The sequence below is a fragment of the Polypterus senegalus genome, chromosome 4 (assembly GCF_016835505.1).
Source record: "Polypterus senegalus isolate Bchr_013 chromosome 4, ASM1683550v1, whole genome shotgun sequence".
NCBI lineage: Eukaryota > Metazoa > Chordata > Cladistia > Polypteriformes > Polypteridae > Polypterus > Polypterus senegalus.
The window spans coordinates 89,717,004-89,741,526 of record NC_053157.1 but is presented as its reverse complement, the minus strand read 5'-3'; the positions used below and the strand labels follow the sequence as shown (position 1 = coordinate 89,741,526).

The 24,523-nt window shown below is 40.8% G+C and overlaps 1 protein-coding gene across 2 annotated transcripts in view; it reads right to left on the bottom strand.

Moving 5' to 3' along the window:
• The window catches only part of LOC120527520 (caspase-3-like), a 63,224-nt gene that overhangs the window by 30,230 nt on the left and 8,471 nt on the right, over nucleotides 1-24,523 (bottom strand). For both annotated transcript variants that reach the window (XM_039751018.1, XM_039751019.1), the window contains one exon: nucleotides 14,424-14,496. In XM_039751018.1, coding sequence (XP_039606952.1) covers nucleotides 14,424-14,464 — 41 coding nt within the window. In that variant the 5' untranslated portion in view covers nucleotides 14,465-14,496. Of the gene's footprint in view, nucleotides 1-14,423; nucleotides 14,497-24,523 lie in introns of those variants that run through there.

The window sequence follows — 24,523 nt, the reverse complement described above, 5'->3', positions numbered from 1 at the left end:
CTCGCTTGTGAGTATGTTTCCATCTTTATCCTTTATCAGTCTAACCTGCTGCATATCTTTCCCAGCTCAGTCCCCCTGTCTAGCCAATTGGTACATGTCCTATTTTCCCTCCTTAGTGTCCAGCCTCTCATACAACTCATCATATGCCTTTTCTTTAGCCTTCGCTACCTCTCGCCTTATCTTCTTGTACTCTTGTCTGCTTTCTGCATTTCTCTGACTATCCCACTTCTTCCCTACCATCCTCTTTCTCTTTATATTCTCCTGCACTTCCTCATTCCACCCCCAGTTTTCCTTTTCCTCCTTCCTCTGTCCAGTTGTCACGCCAAGCACCCTTCTTGCTGTCACCCTTACTACATCTGTTGTGGTTGCCCAACTGCCTGGTAACTATTTACTACCAGTGCCTATTAGGCTTGGGCGGTAATACGGTAAAATGGTATCCCGCGGGATCTAACAATAGCAACAGTATCAGTTTCAATACCGTTATACCGTCATAAAAACAATGCACTTATATAGGAGACAAGTATTAAATATTAAATATAATTTATTTAATGCCTAAAAATGCATATGCGTGGTTGTCATCATGTGACAGCGTGGAGGAGAAAGAGAGAGGTGGGGAAAGATGGCGAGTCGCGCACCAAGTGACCTGGTCTCGAAAAAGAACACAACTTCTGCAGTTTGGCAGTATTTCGGGTTTCGACCGAACGAGAAGGGAGAGACGGTAAATACGGACGAGGCAATTTGCAAATTGTGCAACAAAAAGGTGACCGCAAGAGATGGAAATACCTCGAACCTAAGGTCGCATATACGAAACCACCATCCACACACTGCTGCAAGGAAGGACCCGAGTTCACTCAGTGCAACAGTTTCAACACCTCCCGATGCAGGACCAACATCTACAGTGGTGTGAAAAACTATTTGCCCCCTTCCTGATTTTATTCTTTTGCATGTTTGTCACACAAAATGTTTCTGATCATCAAACACATTTAACCATTAGTCAAATATAACACAAGTAAACACAAAATTCAGTTTTTAAATGATGGTTTTAATTATTTAGGGAGAAAAAATCCAAACCTACATGGCCCTGTGTGAAAAAGTAATTGCCCCCTGAACCTAATAACTGGTTGGGCCACCCTTAGCAGCAATAACTGCAATCAAGTGTTTGCGATAACTTGCAATGAGTCTTTTACAGCTCTCTGAAGGAATTTTGGCCCACTCATCTTTGCAGAATTGTTGTAATTCAGCTTTATTTGAGGGTTTTCTAGCATGAACCGCCTTTTTAAGGTCATGTCATAGCATCTCAATTGGATTCAGGTCAGGACTTTGACTAGGCCACTCCAAAGTCTTCATTTTGTTTTTCTTCAGCCATTCAGAGGTGGATTTGCTGGTGTGTTTTGGGTCATTGTCCTGTTGCAGCACCCAAGATCGCTTCAGCTTGAGTTGACGAACAGATGGCCAGACATTCTCCTTCAGGAGTTTTTGGTAGACAGTAGAATTCATGGTACCATCTATCACAGCAAGCCTTCCAGGTCCTGAAGCAGCAAAACAACCCCAGACCATCCCACTACCACCACCATATTTTACTGTTGGTATGATGTTCTTTTTCTGAAATGCTGTGTTCCTTTTAAGCCAGATGTAAAGGGACATTTGCCTTCCAAAAAGTTCAACTTTTGTCTCATCAGTCCACAAGGTATTTTCCCCAAAGTCTTGGCAATCATTGAGATGTTTCTTAGCAAAATTGAGATGAGCCCTAATGTTCTTTTTGCTTAACAGTGGTTTGCGTCTTGGAAATCTGCCATGCAGGCTGTTTTTGCCCAGTCTCTTTCTTATGGTGGAGTCGTGAACACTGACCTTAATTGAGGCAAGTGAGGCCTGCAGTTCTTTAGACGTTGTCCTGGGGTCTTTGTGACCTCTCGGATGAGCGCCTCTGCGCTCTTGGGGTAATTTTGGTCGGCCGGCCACTCCTGGGAAGGTTCACCACTGTTCCATGTTTTTGCCATTTGTGGATAATGGCTCTCACTGTGGTTCGCGGGAGTCCCAAAGCTTTAGAAATGGCTTTATAACCTTTACCAGACTGATAGATCTCAATTACTTCTGTTCTCATTTGTTCCTGAATTTCTTTGGATCTTGGCATGATGTCTAGCTTTTGAGGTGCTTTTGGTCTACTTCTCTGTGTCAGGCAGCTCCTATTTAAGTGATTTCTTGATTGAAACAGGTGTGGCAGTAATCAGGCCTGGGGTGGCTACGGAAATTGAACTCAGGTGTGATACACCACAGTTAGGTTATTTTTTAACAAGGGGGCAATTACTTTTTCACACAGGTAGGTAGGTTTGGATTTTTTTTCTCCCTAAATAATAATAACCATCATTTAAAAACTGCATTTTGTGTTTACTTGTGTTATATTTGACTAATGGTTTGAGGATCAGAAACATTTTGTGTGACAAACATGCAAAAGAATAAGAAATCAGGAAGGGGGCAAATAGTTTTTCACACCACTGTAGGTCCAACACCAGTACGCAGCCGACGATAATGGGGGCCTTCGGGAAAGCAACAAAGTACAAAAGGGACAGTGTCCATTGGAAAACCTGTACTGATGCAGTGACAAAATACTTTACGGACATGGTAAAGGTCATGGTAAAGGTCCTAGATGCCCCGTACGAGGTGCCTGGACGGAAATATTTCTCACAAACAGCCGTCCCACATTTATATAGTAAAGTTAGAGACAATGTTCAAGTGCTGCTGTCAGCGGCAGACAGTTATTCCTTAACAACTGACATGTGGTCGTCAGTTAACATGACACCATATATGTCTCTGACTGTCCATACTATTACACCTGACTGGAAACTTGAATCCAAATGCCTCCAAACTACGTATTTTCCTGAGAGTCATACAGCGGACAATCTTGCTGCTGTGCTCAGAGCTGCACTTCAGGAATGGCAACTTGACGAGAAAAAATTTTCAGCCATAACCACTGACAACGCTGCCAACATTCATGCCGCAAACAGGTCCCTGCATTGGCCGTGGCTATAATGCTTCGGTCACAATCTAAACTTGGCTGTCACAAATGGATTGCATAAACCAGAGGCAAAAAACCAAGCGCGCCCTCGGACTATGCCGTAATATTGTTGGGGCCTTTTCACACAGCTGGCAACGTAAGCATGAACTCCACAAGAAGCAAGTGGACTTGGGACTCCCAAAACATAGTCTCATAAACGGTAAGCATAAAACGTGCAGAGAGTTCCTCAGGAGCCTGGGCTCAAATATAAAAAAAAAAGGGGCATATATACAGTATATATATATTATATATATATATATATATAGTATATATATATATATATATATATATATATATATATATAATGAGACGACGGATGGTGTCTTGTGGCATTTCCTCCCAGATCGTGAAGGCCATTCAATTGTTTCAATTCCTTCATCCTCCAGGTACTGCCTGCATACTCTTGCCACATGAGGCCGGCATTGTCGCATTAGAGGAAACCAGGACCTACTGCACCAGCGTAGGGTCTGACAATGGTTCAAGGATTTCATCTCGATACCTTATGGCAGTCAGAGCATCATTTCCTACGCAGTAGTTGTCTGTGCGTCCCTCCATGGATATGCCTCCCCAGACCATCACTGACCCACCACCAAGCCTGTCATGTTGAACGACGTTGCAGGCAGCATATCGTTCTCCTCGTCTTCTCCAGACTTTTTCACGTCTATCCCAGCTGCTCAGGGTGAACCTGCTCTCGTCTGTAAAAAGTACAGGGCGCCAGTGGCGGACTTGCCAATTCTGGTGTTCTTGAGCAAATGCCAGTCGAGCTCCACGGTGCTGGGCAGTGAGCACAGGGCCCACTGCAGGACGTCGGGCCCTCAGGCCATCTTCATGAAGTCTGTTCCTGATTGTTTGGGTAGAGACATTCACACCAGTGGCCCTCTGGAGGTCATTCTGTAGGGCACGAGCAGTGCTCAGCCTGTTCCGCCTTGCACAAAGGAGCAGGTATCGGTCCTGCTGATGGGTTGAGGACCTTCTACGGCCCTGTCCAGCTCTCCGAGAATAACAGCCAGTCTCCTGAAATCTCCTCCATGTTCTGGAGATTGTGCTGGGAGACACATTAAACCTTTTTGTTGCAGCACGTGTGGATGTGCCATCCTGGAGAAGTTGGACAACCTGTGCAACTTCTGTAGGGTTAAGGAATCGCCTCATACTGCCAGTAGAGATGATTACTCAAGCCAAAACTAGCACGAGTGGAAAACCAGCCAAAAAAGATCAAGAGGGAGAAACTTTAGACGACCTTCACATGTAAAACCAGTCCTGTTTTGAGGTTTTTCTAATTGTTGCCACTTTAGTGCACCTGTCTTAAGTCCATGAACACCAATACAGCTGAAAGTGATTAACAATGACCTCAGCTGCTTAACCAACCAGAAAATTATCAGACAGGTTTAATTGATTTCATGCCAGGCCCAATAAAAAGTGTTCCTTTAATTTTGTGAGCAGTGTATATATATATATATATATATATATATATATATATATATATATATATATGCTTTGCATCACATAAATTATATTGAAAAGTAGGCTATATTAAAATAGAAAACTATTTTTTAAATTGTAATTTTTTTTCCTGTATTTTTATCAAATAAATGCAGGCTTGATGCGCATAAGGGACTTATTTAGCCTAAAATAAATGTGCATGCAAATTTGACCAAATGGAATAATATACATTAATGGACTTATTTATTTATGCATTCATTCGTTTATTTAGGCCTATTTATTCATTCATTCATTTGTTTATTTATGCCTTTTTATTCATTCATTTGTTTATTTAGGCCTATTCACTCATTTAATCATTTATTCATCATTCATTAATTAATTCATCCATCCATCCGTTGGCAGGACTGCGCAACTCGCTGGGGCTCCAAACTGGCAATGGTGGAGTGCATCCTCGAACAGGCCCAAGCGATCAAACACGTCCTGTCTGATGACAGAAGGAGCAGCCTGTCCCTGACCTGGCAGGACATGGACGTCTTGAAAGCTGTTCACGAAGCACTGAAACCAGTCTGTGACTTCACTGATATTTTGTCAGGAGAAAATTGTGACCAGTTCCTGTATCCTCCCCATACTACAGCTCTGCAGGGACAATGTGTTGGCTGTGTCAGAAAATGACCTCCAGCTAAAGTCAATCAAAACTGGAATTCTAACAAAGCTGGAGGCCAAGTATGAATCCAATTCAGTGCGCAAAATATTGCGAAAATGCACTTTCCTCGACCTTCGTAAACCGTGGAGGATATGAGACGGATGACAACGCATTGGCTGAGACCAAGGCTGAATTACAGGCTGAGTTCGTGAGCTTAGAGGCAGCAGGTCCAGTGGCCACCAGAGTGGAAGAGGGAGAAGCGCAACCTGCACCCTCACGAAAAAAGATGACTCTGGGAAGTATGCTGCAAAAAAAATCTGATGCAATGGCAGGTCCCGTCGGCATCGGCACCGTAGAGGACCGAGTCTGAGCTGAAATAACAGCCTACTGTTTGGAGCCAGTTACTCAAGGAGACGAGGACCCACTTCTCTGGTGGAAAAATGCTGCCGGGCGTTTTCCCCAGATGTCGCGAGTGGCACGAAAGTACCTGTGCGTCTGTACCACAAGCACACCATCGGAGCGGGTTTTCAGCACCGCTTGTAAAGTTGTCGGTCCACAACGTGCCCTGTTAAAGCTGGACAAAGTAAACATGATGGTTTTTCTAGCGAAAAATCTTGACTAGATTGATGCCACTTGCCATTCGTTCCTATTCGCACTGTGTTTATTTTTATTTATTTAATTGATTCAGGTGTTTTTATTTGGTTTACGTTAAAAACAATATTGGAAAGAAGAAGTCTTTGTTTAGGACTATTGCTTTGCAATACGTTTTATAATATGGATGATTTTGATGTTAATTCAACTCTGGTTGACTGTTGTGGGTCTATTTGCACTTTTTTATAAGCTGTTCTTTGCTATTAAAAGTTGTTCAGGCGGTGTGATTTAATTTAAGTGAATTGTGTGCGAGTCTCCGCCGAAAACTGTTCTAGATGTTTATGTTAATTTAATTCTGTTTGACTGTTGTATTTGCACTTTTTTATAAACTGCTATTTGTTGCTAATAAAAGTTGTTAATATTGTTCTGCATGTTATTTTGTTATTGCTTCAGTATTAGTGTTTGATATTCAGTTTCTGAACGGTTTTGGCACAAGCAAACAGTTTGGTGACGCTGTCTGAGCCTTACATCACAATTTTTTTTATTATTCACGGTAATACCGTATACCGAGGTAAAATAGGGAGGAAGTTTGACGGTATCAAAATTTGGATACCGCCCAACCTTAGTGCCTATCTCACCTTCTCCCTAAACTAAACCTTGCAGTCTTCCTTTTTCAACTTCCACCATTTGATCCTTGGCTCTATCCTCACTCTCTTCCTCTTCTTGATCTCCAACGTCATCCTACAGACCACCATCCTATGCTGCCTAGCAACACTTTCCCCTGCCTCCACTTTGCAGTCTTCAGTCTCCTTCAGATTGACTCTTCTGCATAGGATGTAATCTACCTGTGTGCATCTTCCTCCACTCTTGTATGTAACCCTATGTTCCTCCCTCTTCTTAAAATACGTATTCACCATAGCCATGTCCATCCTTTTGGCAAAATACACTATCATCTGACCTTATTCATTTCTCTCCTTGACACCATACCTACCCATCACCTCCTTGTCTCCTCTGTTCCCTTTACCAACATGTTCATTGAAATCACTCCAATTACCACTTTCTGCCCCTTGGGTACAATGTTCATCACTTCATCCAACTCACTCCAAAAATCTTCTCTCTCATCCATCACACACCCAACTTGTGGGGCATATGCACTAACAACATTCATCATCACAACTCCAGTTTCCAGCTTCATAATCAATACTCTAGTCCAGGGGTCCTCAATCTCATTCCCGGAGGGCCACAGTGGCTGAAGGTTTTTGTTCTAACCATGTTGCTTAATTAGAAAGCAATTCTTGCCAAAAATTAAATTTCATGGCTTTAACTCTGCCATGTCAGGTAATTCTCATATCCTTGATTTTCTTCCCCTTTCTAAGGAGATCATCCAAATGATTTGAAGGCTAAAATGGACAAGTAATTCTCAGTCCTTTACTTTTTTCTCTTCACTTTCCTTCCAAGTATTTCATTAAACCCAATAGTGCATGATAAATACACACGGATGTCATTGGTAACAAGCGAAATAGAGAAATGCTGGTCTCTTTTGTCATTTGTATGTTATTGTTAATTAGGAGCAATTAAGAACCAAGAATACAGCTTTTTAAGACTAAAATAAGAAATAAGGGTTCAAAATCTTAACGAGCAAAACAACTAAAGTGAAGCAGAAGTGTCACTTGACCAATAAGGGCTTCTTATTAAGCAATTGGGTTGGAGCAAAAACCTGCAGCCACTGCGGCCCTCCAGGATCATGATTGAGGACCCCTGCTCTAGTCTGACACTCTTTTCACCTCCAAAGCACTCTTGACATACTGTTCCTTCAGAATAACCTCTACCCCATTTCTCCACCCATTCACACCATGATAGAACAATTTGAATCTGATCCACCTCGCCTCACTCCCCTTCCATTTAGTCTCTTGCACGCACAACATATCAACCTTCCTTCATTTCTGCTAACTCTCTCTCTCTACCAGTCATACTGCCAACATTTAAAGTTCCTACCCTCAGTTCCACTCTCTTTACCTTCATTCTCTCCTCCTGCCTCCAGACACGTCTCCCCCCCCTTCTTCTGCCAACAGTAGCCTAATTTCTGCTACAACCCTGCTGGCTAACAGTACTGGTGGCAGTTGTTGTTAACCCGGTGCTTGACCAATCTGGTATGGAAATTTGTATTGTTGTCCGCAAATTGATTTGGCAAAATTTTACACCGGATGCCCTTCCTGGCGTAACACTCCCCATTTATCCGGGCTTGGGACCAAGTCAATAAGGGGAGCATGCACTGATACAGTGCATTGCCGCACCCACTACACGGCGAAACAACTTGGGAGCCCGGTTTGCAACCCGACCCAGGCAGACAAGCAGTCCAGTCCCACCCTCCAGAAATGACCCTCTATCTGCCGCAGCCAGGTGTTATGTGGACGATCCCTTGGCCTGGTCCAGCCACTCGGGTCCCCAACAATGAGGATCTTACGAGCCGGATCACCCTCGGGGAAATGCACTACATGGCCGTAGTACCGTACCGACGCTCCCTCACAATGTAGGTAATGTGCCTCATTCGGGACTGCAACCGCTCATTCAACACAAAGTCAAACCAATGGTACCCAAGTATTTTCCGGAGAGAAACTCCTGTGGCTGGGTTATAAATCCATATGGTAGTCGGCTCTCCTAAAAGATTTGCAAACTTGCTAGTTCAAGTACACTTTCAGGTAGCCCAGCTTTAGATACAAGGTTGAGGGTTAGCTGCAACATTGTTTATTTGTAAAGTTTTGTTGTGCATGAGTAAACAGCACACTTCTACTACAATATAAAACACAAACAACATGTTGAAAGAGAATATTTTAACAAATATATAATTTTTAAAGGATTATATCACATTGATGTGTAGTTGTTTCTCCAATGTGCACAAAAATATTTAATCAAAAATTAAATAAAATACTGCATTAATATTATATTCTCAAATTTTGTTTCCAGGCCAAAATTAGAATTATATGTCAAAAACCATCATCTGTTTGAGGTTTAGGGTAATTTTGAGGTGCAAAATATCACATACATTGACATAAACCTTTAGCTGACCAAGGCCAGTGATCTATGTGTACAGTGGTGTTAAAACTTGTCTTGCTTGGACCATTAAGCAGGTCTTCATGATAGTAAAGATAAGATTTAGGCATGAAAAAAAAAACCAGGTTCACACTCTGCAGTGTTTGGACTACCAGTAAAGAACATCTTCAGAACCCCAGTATACAGTACCTTTCCAGTACATATTAGTTAATGGTGAGCTCTTTTTAAATAGGTTTATTGATTTTTAAAAAGAAACAGATAACATTCCATACAGTCAAGTAAAATTTAACATATCAAGGCAAAATTCAACCTCCCGTCTAAGAGAAAGAGAGAGGAGCCAGCAACAAAAGCTACTCTATAAACGGAGCAAGAAAAGAAGAGTATGCTTTTCACTGAAATGGAAGCATATTTTAAAATGTTATTGATTACATCCTGCCATATTTTTTAAAAAGTTTTGAATAGATCCTCTGTTCAAATATAATGCGATTTCCTCTCATGCACTTTCTGTGACTGCAAAAGGGGAGATCTATTTGTGATGGAGATTTTTGAATGGTTATTTCACACTTCCTAAGGCTGGACCACTTAAAAATGTGTGACAGGAGTATTGTTAGAATATTAAAGCCATCTCAAATGAGACTAATAAGCAGCTGAATATTTTAGTTAACTTTCTCAGTGGTAGGATCTGTCAGTTAAAAAAGAGTCAACTGTATCAGTGTACATAATTGTATACAAGTTGCATTTTTAATTAATTGACTCAGCACTGCATCAGCATTTATTAGATTTTACAGAGTGATTAGTATATTAATCAGTTTAATGTTACTGTACTCTCACCTTAATAATTCTAAAATTAGTTTTGCCCAAAAACAAAAAAGACAGCCTTCACATGTGGTTTCTGGAAATGCTCTCTATATAAAACAGTACATTCTCTGACTTGGTTGCGATACTGACGTCTCTGCAGTCACATAACCATCCTATTTAAAGAAATAGTTCCACCAGTATTTGATAACTTTTGGCACTGTTGACTTTGCTGCCAGAGTTTCTTCACAGCTATATATCTCACTTGTGTGTGTGTGTGTGTGTTAGAAGGCAGTCACAGTAGTCTGGCATGCTCTTAGTAGCTTGATATAAAATTGATATGCAAGTTATGATCCTACATAAACAATTAGTTCTTTCTTTGTTTTCTAGTACTCCACTAGGCACTACAAGTCTGTAGTTTTGCTGTCCAGAATTAAAAACTTGTAGTACTGGGTATCCAGACTATTAATTTGTCCACCCCTACTGTGTCTTTTTTCTTTCTTGTTATTAACACATGTCATAGGAGTAATGTTAAGATGAAACAATTAAATAAAGTTGTACAGAATTCAGTTACAAAAAGTAAGCAGTAATTCTAAAGTTGTGTGGAATAAAATGTCACCAACAACTTAACAGCATACCATGATAATCTTTTTGTTGTGCTGATATCTGAACACAAAGCTATCATGTAACATACAATCATCCAATAAGGCAATATAAAATATAAAAAGTAGGCATTACTGAAAGTATATATTTAATTCAATACCAATTAGTTGTCATTGTGCTACTTATCACTGCTTATGCAGCAATGATTCTTTAAGGGATAAGACTGGTTTGGAAAATAGGAGGAGACGTGTTTTAGGTGTGAAAATTGTGTAAAGAAACGCATGTTGGTGGAGCAGTAGCACAAATATCACTTAACCGTTTGATTATTGGTTACCGCAAAGGCAAGTTTATAGAGGTAAACAGCAATAATCTGCCTAGCTATCAAACAGCTGTCCAGATATGCAAATTGTTCATAAGATGAATTTTGAAAAAACATTACACACTGTTTAGGAAAGGATGAGGGATTTTTATTAGTTATATAATATAGCAGTGGTGGACCACTGCTATATTTTCTGTGGGGTAAAACTGTCACGAAAAGGGGGCAAGAAAAGCCATTACTGAAAGAAGAAAATTGTAAGATTTTGTAAGTGATTTATTTGGGTCTTTCTCTTACCACTCATGGGTACCCAGCTAACATAAAGCAGAGAAAAAAAGCTGTATAAGCCAATGATTTTATTGATTACTAGGACATCTTACATATTAATTCATTAATTCAACAGCTATATTCTGTGTATATGCATGTATGTGTTGCTATCAAGTAATTTGTAAACCATCTTTGTAAGTCAATGCCTACACGGTATCATATTTCAACATCAACTCTGTGTCTAAATGAGACATAAATATACTAGTGATATTGCCTGACTAAACCGATGCCACAACTGAAGTTAAAAAGTTGGTTGCTTTAATGGTCATAAAATTAAAAAAGTGGTTGTAGCCACACCACAATAAACTAAAGATTTACAAAATTAACTATCAATCCCAATTCCTCACACTTCAACACTGTCACCGCCATTAATTTTTGAGTTGCACAGCACATCAATATTCATATCAATCTCCCCATGCAAAGCAATATAAATAACTATTTAGTGATTTATAAAAAGAAAAAAAAAAATCACCTAGAGTATTGGTTTGATCTGTGGTTATCAACAAGTCAAGTGAAGTTGGGGAGCATGCACTGGTACAGTGCGTTGCTGCACCCACCACACAACGAAACAACTCGGGATCCCGGTTTGCAACCCCCCTGGCAGACATGTGGTCCAGTCCCACCCTCCGGAATTGACCCTCTATCTGCCGCAGCCAGGTGTTAACGTGGGCAACCCTTTGGCCTGGTCCAGCCACTCGGGTCCCCAACAATGAGAATCTTTTGCCTGATCACCCTTGGGGAAACCCGCCACATGGCCGTAGTGCTGCAACTGACGCTCCCTCACAATGCAGGTAATGTGCCTCATTTGAGACTCCATGAGCAACCGCTCATTCAATACAAAGTCAAATCAACGGCACCCAAGGATTTTCCAGAGAGACGCAGTACCAAAGGAGTCCAGTCTTCGCCTCAGGTCACTGGGTTGCGTCCATGTCTCGCAACCATATAGCAAGACAGGAAGCACCAGGACTCTAAAGACTTGGATCTTCGTCCTTTTGCATAGATATCGGGAGCGCCACACACCCCTTTCCAGCGACCTCATGACCACCCATGCTTTCCCAATCAGTCTACTGACTTCATAGGAAGAGCCACCAGAGACATGAATGTCACTGCCAAGGTAAGTAAAACTCTGAACAAGGTCAACACTCTCTCTGCAAACAGACACACTGCTGATGGCTGTGCCCAAGAGGTCATTAAAGGCCTGGATCTTGGTTTTTATCCAGGACACTCGCAAGCCCAGACACTCAGACTCCACACTCAGTCTCTTGAGTGCTCCGATCAGAGCCTCCATTGACTTCATTGACTGCAATCCAGGCAATCACCCTTCCCTTTCCAGACAGGGACGACAAGTCTTATTTTCTAGTCATTTGGGATGATGCCAGTCTCCCAAATGGAAGCAAAGATTGCTTGCAATGCCAGGAGGACAGCCTTACCACCAACCTAAAGAAGTTCACCTCGGATACCACAGATCCCTGTAACCTTTCCCCCCCTCAGCTGATTCACCACCTGTGCAATCTCAGCGAGATTGGGAGGTTCACAGCTAATTGTAGGATCAGCCTCAAGAACCGTGGACTCAAAGATATCCAACATCCTAGCCGGAGGATCAGCTTTGAACAATTGCTCAAAGAAGCCAGCCCAGCGGGTCACAACTGCAGTGTCATCCTCAGCCAACACCTGAAAACTAATCTGTATAAATTACAACATTACAATTTGCTGAATCTTTTAACATTAACAGAAAATGTTACTTATTTGCACATTTGGAGTAAAATTGTTTGCAGCCTGTTCTTTTTGAAGTCTAATAGCATCTATGTGGTTTTTCCTACTGCATCCTCCAATTTTAGTTTTATTAAATGGCAAATCTTAACTGGTCCCAGTGCAAGTGTGTGTGTGTGTGTGTGTGTGTGTGTGTGCGCGTGCGTGCATCCATGCGAGTGAGTGAGTGAGTAGGACCTGTGATGAACCACTGTCCTCCACATGACTGTTTCCTGCCTTGATCACTGCCAAGATAAGCTCTAGCTCTCTCCAGTCCCTAAAATGTATGAAATGGGTTCAAGAATATTGCTACACTGCTTTTCAACTGTTAGCTGTGAATGTGACTAATTCTTTATCAACTACCTTCACAAACAGATATATACAAACCAAAGTATGTTTATGAGCAGGTACAAAAATAAATCTTGACAAGATTCTATTTAAAAAGAATAATAGGAATTATAAAACAAATTTATTAATCTATACTAACAAAAGGCAAAGCCCTCATTGACTGACTGACTCATCACTAATTCTCCAACTTCCCGTGTAGGTAGAAGGCCGAAATTTGGCAGGCTCATTCCTTACAGCTTACTTACAAAAGTTAGGCAGGTTTCATTTCGAAATTCTACACGTAACGGTCATAACTGGAACCTACTTTCGTCCATATACTGCAATAGCCTGCAGCTCGGTCGCTGTGTGAGGCCAATCACATTTCAGCCATCATTTGTTGCCAGGCAGAGAGGCCATCACAATCCATTCTGCAGGCCCTCTAACACAGAATAAATGTCGATTAAACTGTTGCTTCAACCAATCAGATTTTGAGTTGGTGTCAGTAGGGCCCTCTAGCAGGCGTATGGCAATATCACCGTATTCAGACCCATTGATTGGCTAGAAGCCGATATAAGGAACTCTACGAGGCCACTGAACGCACTGCAGGGGCTCCGAGTGCAAGATCCTTGCGCGCACTACCGCCAACTCCATGGCAGAATTCTGGACATTATTATTTGCCAGACACGGGGGGTTGGTTGGACTGGGTTAATCATACACAGACAGAGAGAATACCGAAAGTGCCACACAATGACCATGCACAGAATTAAAACCCACAAAGCTGAATTTGCAACTCAAACTATAATTCAACACAGTATTTATGTATTTTACTGTTTGAAAATGTATTAAACATTCAGTTGTGTAGTAGTAAAATCTGCAAGCATGAATACTTTCCAATTGCAGATTTACTATGGTAACAACAACATTTTTTTGTAAATATTTTGCCTGTAATACTCAAGTTAATACACTTTGATTACATTAAAAACAAAGACAATATTAATCAATATTTATCTTGAGGAAATTGCATTCATAATTCATTCCTTTACCTGTAAAAATCCCTATCCACTGTGATATACCCTAGGTCTCTGCCAATTACTTTTATGCCATTTTATTCAATGTAAGAAAAGGTTAGTTGCAAGACAGCATTGCTATCCAACTAAACAGTTGGAAATAACTTAGAATAACAGAACAATGTCAAATGACAGTTTTAAACAAAGCACTGCCAAAAAAAAAAAATCCAAGAATGTCAAGAATTTTACTAAAAGGCTTTCAGAAGATCATGTTCTAAACAGTATTATCTTTAAACAATTAAATATTTGGTGCATTTGAGAAAAAAATTATACACATTTGTATTTATATTTTGCAAATCTACAACTCTCAACACTGTTTGTGCTTGGGTGTTCTTTGTAATATATAGAAAAAAACAAAACAATTTAAACACAATATATGTATAATATTTTAAAATATACACTTTAAAGCCCACATATTTGTTTTTTAAAATAAATATAAAAAAAAATTCCCATATGCCTTACCCTTTAATATCTGGATTAGCATCCACAGTATCACCTTCCATTTCCAAAATACGTGGTGCGTCTTCCTTTGTTCCTGTAACAAAAAGCAGCTTCATTAAGCAGTGGATTTTTCAGACCTTGGGAGTTAGTGTGGCTAAAAAAGCTGCAGCTGTTACTGCAGAACGATGAGCTCACAAACAATATCTGTCTTCCAGTCTATTAAAATAACGGACATAACACATAACAGTATAATTCACGAAGACAGCTGAACAAAGGAGCCAACATGAGCAAGGCCCACAGCTTTACAGTTTACCCATCACATGTAAGATGTTCTGCTATAACCAACACCCACAGAACTGACAAATGCAGTTCTTAGAAAACAAAAAGCAAAATGACAGCTGAGAGAGGTGGTTATCGGCATAAAAATGTTTTTTAATCTGGCAGACCTATACAAATTCTTGTTTACAGTATATACCATTATTTGCTCAAATTCAGAAAATGTTACAGGTCATACAGTGGGTACGGAAAGTATTCAGACCCCCTTCGATTTTTCACTCTTTGTTATATTGCAGCCATTTGCTAAAATCATTTAAACTTAATTTTTTTCCTCATTAATGTACACACAGCACCCCATATTGACAGACAAAAAAAGAATTTTTGAAATAGTTGCAGATATATTAAAAAAGAAAAACTGAAATATCACATGGTTCTAAGTATTCAGACCATTTGCTCAGTATTTAGTAGAAGCACCCTTTTGAGCTAATACAGCCATGAGTCTTCTTGGGAAAGATGCAACAGGTTTTTCACACCTGGATTTGGGGATCCTCTGCGATTCCTCCTTGCAGATCCTCTCCAGTTCTGTCAGGTTGGATGGTAAACATTGGTGGACAGGTCTCTACAGAGATGCTCAACTGGGTTTAAGTCAGGGCTCTGGCTGGTCCATTCAAGAACAGTCACAGAGTTGTTATAAAGCCACTACTTCGTTATTTTAGCTGTGTGCTTAGGGTCATTGTCTTGTTGGAAGGTAAACCTTCAGCACAGTCTGAGGTCCTTAGCACTCTGGAGAAGGTTTTTGTCCAGGATATCCCTGTACTTGGTTGCAATCGAGGGAAAGATGAATGCGGCCAGTTGTCCTGTCCCTGCAGCTGAAAAACACCCCCACAGCACGATGCTGCCACCACCATGCTTCACTGTGTGGACTGTATTGGACAAGTGATGAGCAGTGCCTGGTTGTCTCCACAAATACCGCTTAGAATTAAGGTCAAAAAAGTTCTATCTTGGTCTCATCACACCAGAGAATCTTACAGAGAGTCTTAGCAAACTCAATGCGGGCTGTCATGTGTCTTGCACTGAGGAGAGGCTTGCGACAGGCCACTCTGCCATAAAGCCCTGACTGGTGGAGGGCTGCAGTGATGGTTGACTTTCTACAACTTTCACCCATCTCCTGACTGCATCTCTGGGGCTCAGCCAAAGTGATCTTTGGGTTCTTCTTTACCTCTCTCACCAAGGCTCTTCTTCCCCGGTAGCTCAGCTTTCCCGGACGGCCAGCTCTAGGAAGGGTTCTGGTCGTCCCAAACGTCTTCCATTTAAGGAGGAGGAGTGGAGGCCACTGTGCTCTTGGGAACCTTAAGTGCAGCAGAAATTTTTCTGTAACCTTGGCCAGATCTGTGCCTTGCCACAATTCTGTCTCTGAGCTCTTCAGGCAGTTCCTTTGACCTCATGATTCTCATTTGCTCTGACATGCATTGTGAGCTGTAAGGTCTTATATAGACAGGTGTGTGGCTTTCCTAATCAAGTCCAATCAGTATGATCAAACACAGCTGGACTCAAATGAAGGTTATCTCAAGGATGATCAGAAGAAATGGAAAGCATTTCTTAAATAGAGTTAAATATATGAGTGTCACGCAAAGGGTCCGAATACTTAGGACCATGTGATATTTCAGTTTTTCTTTTTTAATAAATCTGCAACAATTTCAAAATTTCTTTTTTTTGTCTGTCAATATGGGGTGCTGTGTGTACATTAATGAGGAAAAAAATTAATTTAAATGATTTTAGCAAATGGCTGCTATATAACAAAGAGTGAAAAATTGAAGGGGGCCTGAATACTTTCCGTACCCACTGTAAATTTAAAATCTATTCAAATGCCAGGCCATCATAAATAGGAGTATAATGCACATTTTATGGGAACAGAGTTTATGCACATACCTCATGATCAGGAGGATGCAACACAACTATTTACCCATTTACCTCTTTAGTCTTTAGCCAGGAAGATCCTAGCCAGTGACTTAAGGCGCTTTTCCACTGCATAGTACGGCACGACACGGTTCAGTTCAGCTCACTTTTGGGGGGTTTCCACTGGGAACAGTACCTGGTACCTGGTCCTTTTTTTAGTACCACCTCAGCCGAGGTTCCAAGCGCGCCGAACCGTTACCAAAACGTAACGTGTAAACTCTGCTGGTCACTGATTGGCCGGAGAAAATCGTCATTACCGCGTCACTGAATTTACGACATGAGACACAACAGACCCGCTAGATTTTTAGCACATCCAGCGAAGTTTCGGACGCACCATTTTGTTTTAACCAAAAATGGCTGTTTCGTGGTCTATTGTGGAAGTACAGACGTTCCTCTCGTTGTAGCCGAGGAGTGGATCCAGCGAGAGCTGGATGGGGCGACGCGGAATTAAAAAGTTTTTCAGGAGGTCGCTAAGCTCTTGGGCACACATGGCTACCATCGGACTTACAAACAGTGTAGGGACAAGTTAAAAAAAATTAAGAGCGAGCAGTAGAGGCGGCGCAACTATAACGACACAAGAATAATCCCGCCCACTTTAAAGCGGTAATAAACTGCAGTCGAAACGCAAAATGAGCCGAACCAAGGTGAGCTGTCCTGAACCGTGCTGTGCCGTACTATGCAGTGGAAAAGCGCCATTAGTCTCTGACCCTGCTTCTCCCAGCCAAACACTTTAAAGAAAACCAGAAAATGTTGTAATTTGCCTTCTCTAAAAACTTTCAAAAATACACAGACCTGCAGTTCACAAAAGCCTGAATCAAAAGAGTAGGCCTCACCACTTCTGGGCAGCCTACCCCCAAACTCAAGACATGAACCATACACTGCCACGTGCGTTCTGGCTCGTGCTGCCTCCAGGAAGTTTGTGTGCTAGGGTAGCAAGTAGCTGGCTAGCTAAGTGAACATGAAGGCCAGTGGTGATTTTCTGGTAGCCAATTCCCAAGAATGGAAGTAATGTGAAGTATATCATGTGGAATTGGTTTGAATACGACATGTCCGATATTAAACAGACCCATGGGATACGCAAAGTTTTCAGAAAGATAGAGGCCACTAAAAGTAGGAGTACAACCCAATTATTCCAACACTTGCTAAAATGGGACTAAATCACAGGTGTGGTGGCATATTACATCGAAAAGGTAGGATCCCCATTTACAGTTTGGAGAAGGAAGGGTTTGCTAGGATGCTACATGCTATTGGCATGTTCTTTCAAGCCACAAATATTTTGCAGAGGAGGCATTGCCACATCTGTATGATGAAATATGAGACAGAGTAGTGGAGCAGCTATAAAAAAAATGACATTATATGTCACTACAGCATATATGTGCAGCAGCTACACACTTAAGCACTTAACAAAATTCAGCCTTTCACAACTGGTAAGGTGGAAGAAACTGAGGGTGAGCCAAGAAGTTCTACTGAAGAGAAAAAAACTAGGTAGCTTTTCCAAGAAGACAGTGCTTTAGCCATCCACTACATGTCAGAAGAGGGGGGAAAAAAAAATCAAGTAGAGTTGACAGGCTACCAGAGTTCCCTTGATAGATTCTGAAACAGATACCTCTTCAGGATCAGAAATTCCACAAAGTGAGCTTCCCTTTACTAAGAGATCTTGCCACAAATATTCTCCTACATTCCCGCAATGAGTGCTCCATCCATGGGAGTATTTAGTACAGGCGAGGGTATGGGTTTAGGGAAAGTTGTTACCTGCCACAGGGTAAGCTTTAAGCCTGAAACGGTAGACAGCCTTGTGTTCCTCTCATGAAATCTGAAGTTTTTTTTCAATGGAGATTTTTTCACGCATCTTTTTATGTAGTCTGTGGTTTGCAGAGGGCATTCCAGCCACCCAAATCTGACACAAGCAAACACCAGTACATAAGTTCCAGCACAGCACACATTTATTTCAGTGGGGAAGCTCTTTTCCCTCGCTCCCCACTGCAGCACAGTACAATGCACCAAGCACACACAAAATACACACTCCCTTCTCTTCTCATCTCCTTTTTCACCTCCACTCCACCTTCCTCCCGGATTAGTGGCAGCTGGCTCCTTTTAAGCAACACCCGGGAGCACTCCAGGTGGCAAATTAGCATGTTCCGGAAGTACCCCCAGGTGTGGCGAAAGTCCGATGTAACAGGGCTCTGAAGTCTCCGCAGCTCCCTGTGGCTGCCCCCATGGCACCTAACAGGGCTGCAATGAACTCCAAATCCCAGTGTGCCCTGTGAGAGTAAGTGGCACCACAGCCATCCAGGGGGACTGCCATCCAGCGGCTAGAGGCAGGTACTGTCCTATGTTTGTTCTCTCTTCCGGTCCTTCTGGTTGAAAGGCATCCCGGCATGGCAAGGGCCCCAGTCATCTGCCACAAATTAGATCTTCAAATTTACAAATATACAATCCCCACCCATTTGTAAAGATGTTTTTTGAAAGCTAAAATCTAATGTGGCACAGTCAGTTGACATCTGTCTTTAACTCTTTGAGGACTGAATATTTTTTCCAAAAACCTGTTTTCTGAAAAGCACAAAAAGAAATGGTTTCAGACAAATCAACATAAAACTGTTGCCGTGTCCTATTGTTCCTTGGTAATGCATGGCAGGCTGGCTGCCAGGCTGTCTTTGTCTGGCAGGAGCAGCAATGGTGCGAGCAGCAACACTTCACTGCAATCTGGTTTGTACCTCTTGTCATTGTAAGTGTCAAGTCTTCCCAGGCGAATGTTGCCATAAGCAAATCAAGTACATGAACCTGTTTAGCACCACAGTCAGCTGGGGAACTGATCAGGTGATGCTGGTACCTCTCATTATCAGCGATAATATTCAAAACATCATCCACAGAGTATTTGTGCTGTATGCATTTGCGATGATCTCTTGCCAAATGTTGATGCCATTTTTGCTGTTTGTTCCTCACTACTCACATGAGCAAAGGGAATCTTGGTCAAACCAATGAAGTTAAACTAAAACATAATGACAGGTTTTGTCAGTGTTTACAGTTGATTATCACCAACAACCCCTCCTTTTGACAAAAGTCAACATCTGCTAAATCTAGTAAATATCGGGGGGGATGGTGCTTGCTTATTCTCATCTATAGCTTATTTAGTCCATGAAACTCCATCTTTAGCGGTACAGATTCGGGCTGACATTGTACAACTTTGGACAGGCACTTGAGGGGATTAAAAAAAAAAACATAGGTTTTCGGGAGATGTTATGAATGGGCACTTTGATGTTCTCATTCCCTACACTTACATGCCTGATGTACACATGGAGCGCACAAAAAATGAGGATAAAAGTCGGTCGCCTTAAAAGGCGAGTGCGCCTAGTAATATGATATTTGTAACATCTAATATGTCTTATTTTCTCTTATTTTGTCTAATATATTGGGTAATACGAGTGTAATGGTGACTAAAGGGTGTTATTTCATGTCTAGAGGGCTCTAATAATGTTAAAAAACGTATTTAGAAGGTCGTAAACAGGTTTTCTATACAACTGCGAAAATATTTGATTTATAAATAAAGAATCCTACTTCGCGAAAATGTATTTATCACGGTAGAGTCTGGAACGTATTAACAGTGATAAACGAGGGTTCACTGCTCTTATTATTATTATTATAATTAATGTAGGGACTAAGTTTCGGGTCTCTTGTGGTCATTTTCGTATTTTTATTCTAGGTCCAAATAAAACAAGCAAAAAGACGACATGTTATTGAAAAATGTTGACAAAATCATGAATTGTCTATAAGTCTTTTTAAGTACTTTTTCCCCCCCCATCCGTATTACCCAGCACTATGTAAATCCTCTGGCCCAACAAAAGCAAAGTTCAGTTAATAATTTTAAAAATGCATTTAAGTTATCACAAAGTAAGCAAGAAGGCGTCAGAAAAAAGCAAAAGAAAAACAAAACCAAAAAGGTTTGCCTAAAGACAAAACCTGAGAAGAAATCAATCAAAATGAACTAAAAATTAGTTAACTTTATGACACAAAAAATAAAAAATCCACAAATCCAATATTACATAGGTAGATTTAAATCATCAGCAGAGATTTCATCACAATTTAATTTTTAATGAAAAAAGGAACTTTGTTTTCTTATTCCTAGTGATTGCAACCAAGGGCAGGTATTCTATATTGTCAATGCTATACAGAGTTAAAGATCTGTTCCACTTAATTGTGTGACAAAAGCTTGTGTGGAACGCTGTAAATTTCTGAACTCAAGTGATTCAATGTTAATGCAAACATAATATGGGATGGGTACCATGGCACTATTAAGTCAGAGGCTAACACTAGCATCTTTTCCTGCCCAAAGCAAGATTTTTAGAAGGCTTGCCAATTAAATTATTTTATTTCCTATTAAAATCTTAAAACGCAGATAGCAAAATTAAAGCTGTTTTCTAGTTCCATACAAATATAGGACTACTATTAAAACAGAGTGCAGCCCTTCAACCACAATTCTACTTTACATATGTGTAAGACAGCCACAAACACACATAACTGTTGGGATGTAGTGATGAAGATCTACTTAAAAGGAGGTGACCACATTTTGCATAAACATGGGACTTGTTTCTGACTGTTCTAAAGGGAAGAACTTTTTACTTTCTTCTCTATAAGATAATAATGAAGCTGTAAGTAACTGGTATAACTGTTTAGAAGTTGCATCATTTTGAATTTTTACTTATTTATATTATCAAAAAAACAAATAATTTTTGTCTGTTAAGTATTAGAGTACATAGGACACATGTTCTTAATAGTATTTCATAATATCATGGAATTAAGGGAGTACATTAATTTATCATGTGAAAGTGTGTTCAAAAGTGAAGCATTTTTTATGAATTTTAAAAATATATATATGCCCACTTTTACAAAGGTCAGGTTGGGGAGCATGCACTGGTACAGGGTATTGCCGCACCCACCATATGAAGAAACAGCTTGGGATCCTGGTTGGTAACACCCCAGGCAAAAATGCAGTCCAGCCCCATCCTCTGGAAATGACCCTCTATCTGCCACAGCTACAGTAGGTGTTAGAGAGACAGTACCAAAGGAGTCCAGTCTTCGTCTCAGGTCACTGGTCAGCATTCATGTCTCGCAACCATATAGGAAGACAAGAAGCACCATGACTGTGAAAACTTTGATCTTCATCCTTTTTGCATAGACGTCGGGAGCACCACACACCCCTTTCCAGCGACCTCATGACCCCGCCCTCCCCATGCTCTCCCAATCCACCTACTAACTTCATAGGCACTCACCAGAGACATGAATGTCACTGCAGAGGCAAGTAAACCTCTCGACAAGGTCAATACTTTTTCCACAGACAGGCACTGCTGATGGCTGTGCCCAAGAGATCACTAAAGGCCTGGATCTTGGTTTTCATCAGACACCTGCAAGCCCAGACCCTCAGACTCCTTGCTCAGTCCCTCAAGAGCCCTGATCAGAGTCTCCGCTGACGAAGACTGCAGCATTGTTGGCAAAGTCAGTATTAACAAATCTTTCTTCGCCAACCAATGCCCTACAGCCGCTGGAACCCACAACCTTACCCAACACCCAGCCCATGCAAACATAGAAACCTATACCCCCAGAACCAACTGGGAAAAATGCAAAGGTTCCTCTCTACTCTGCACAGCACTCACAGTACCAGTGTACAGGCCGGCCACGATATCCAGCAACATTGAGGGATCCTGTGAAGCTCGATCAACTGAGAAACGCTTTATGAAAATCAACAAAGACTGCAAAGAAAGAACGAACATTTAATTTACATGAAAGGAGGAACACCATCAGAGAGCAGGAAAAGTAAGCTGGAGTTGCAAAGGGAATATAAGACACTGATGTGTTAGTAAGGTCCCATCTATGTGCAGGACACTGGCAATATTTAAAAAAAAACATATACTTGGTGATGTGTGCTGCTGTCAAGTTTAAATAAACAAGTTGCAATAAAGGTCTCTCTAAGCAAATTTGAAACAGTAATTCGGTAATTTAGGTCAATACGAATATTTTTCAGGTTTAAGAAATATATAAAAAAAAAAAAATCACTGATGTTTTTCAAAGTTCAAGTTTTATAGGTTTTGAAAAATTTCAATAATATGTCTTACTCTACATATCTAAATGAAAATTAAATTTTAGACAAATTTCCTTGCAGAACAAGTATACCAAATTTCAAAGAAACTGGTCCACTGAGAACCAAGTTGTTTCATATAAAACATGGATATGATGAAGACAATAGACAGACAGACTGATCTTTATTTGTACCCAGGGAGAGATTTGGCTTTTTACAGAAGATCTTTAAATAAATAAATACATAGGTGGATTTTATGAACTAGACCACTCCATAATTCTAGAAATATTTACAGGAAGCAAAGAGGTAAATAGGCACACAAGTACAACAACTTCAATAACAGCTTAACAGTAGTCGAAAAAAGCACTTCATATTCAATTCACTTTATGACATTCCTGCTTCCTGAACATTTAGAATGATAAGCTAAATACTTGATATAATTTTCATGACGAAAAGCATGTATTAATAATGTGGGGGCACGGCAGCATGGAGGTTGCACTGCTGCCTCGCAGCAAGGGGGTCTCGGGTGTACCCTGCCTTGAATTTGCATGTTTCTCTGGTGGGCTTACTCGGCGTGCTTCAGTTTCCTTTCAAAGTCATGTAGGATGTGGGGTTTTGTTACGTTATATTGCCCCTGCTAGTGTATGTGTTGCTCGTATTCACCCTGCGATGTGCTGGTGTACAGGAATTGCTCCTGCCTCGCACACAATACTTGCTGGAATGGGCGCAACCCTGAACGGATGGCATACTTAAACATGTATAATGAAGATTATTTTCAAGTTCTGAACACTCCGTGGGCTAAGTTTATAACTAGTTTTAATTTCACAAAGACGTTTATCATGTGGTGATTGGTTAGATGGAGGAAGAAAAAGGAAGGATAGGAGCTGAGGGTTTGGTAAGTCAGACAGACAGCATGCATGCAATAAAGAAAGCCCACTCAGAACAACATCCATTGAATTCTGTGTTTGTGTCTCCGACCACCAGATCACAAACCCAACATTTACACAATATTTCAGTTAAACCTGTGCCATACCCATTCATACATCCAGTTTTTTGGAGCCTCGTCACACCTGCCATAAAGTTCTCTACACTGAACATACACCTGGGAACCTCTTACTGCGAGGGAGCAGCACTACCGCCACACTACTGTGCATGTTTAATACATGCTTTAATGCATTTCATCATGAAAATGATAACAAGTATATATCTTAGCATTCTAAATTTTAAGAGAGCAGGAATATCATGATGTGAATGGATTCTGTGCAGTGATCGCTGCCGGCGCCTCCTCTTAGTGCAGAGGAAGTCAGTTTAAGAAGCGTAGTGATTAACAACTGGGTCGGGGAACACTTAACACAAAGCATTTAATGTGCTACATTAATTTATGATGGGGTTTGAGAAAATCTAGTAAATTAAAACATTGATTTTAGGATGAAGTTTAGTATACGACATTCTACTTTAATTATAAAATAAACTATGAGAATAAAGTGGAAATGTTGACTTTAATCTCGCCATAAGTGTCAAAATTAAAGTGGAAATGTTGAGAATAAAGTCAACATGTCAACTTTGTTCTCGATGTATAGTTTGTTTTTACTTCCCTGTGTCTGTATTTTTTTTTCCTTCACCGTTTCCCTAATACGATTCCGCAGGGCTATACCACAAATAGCATTATAAATGCAAGTTGCAGTTTTATTATTTATGTATATAGGTTAGCTTGAAGCAAGGTCCATAGTAATGCAATTTGCCTAAATGATGGTTCAGTTGGCAAAGATGTCATCACCAAGTTGCAATTGTTTTATTTTTATTTGGTGAATACTGTGTA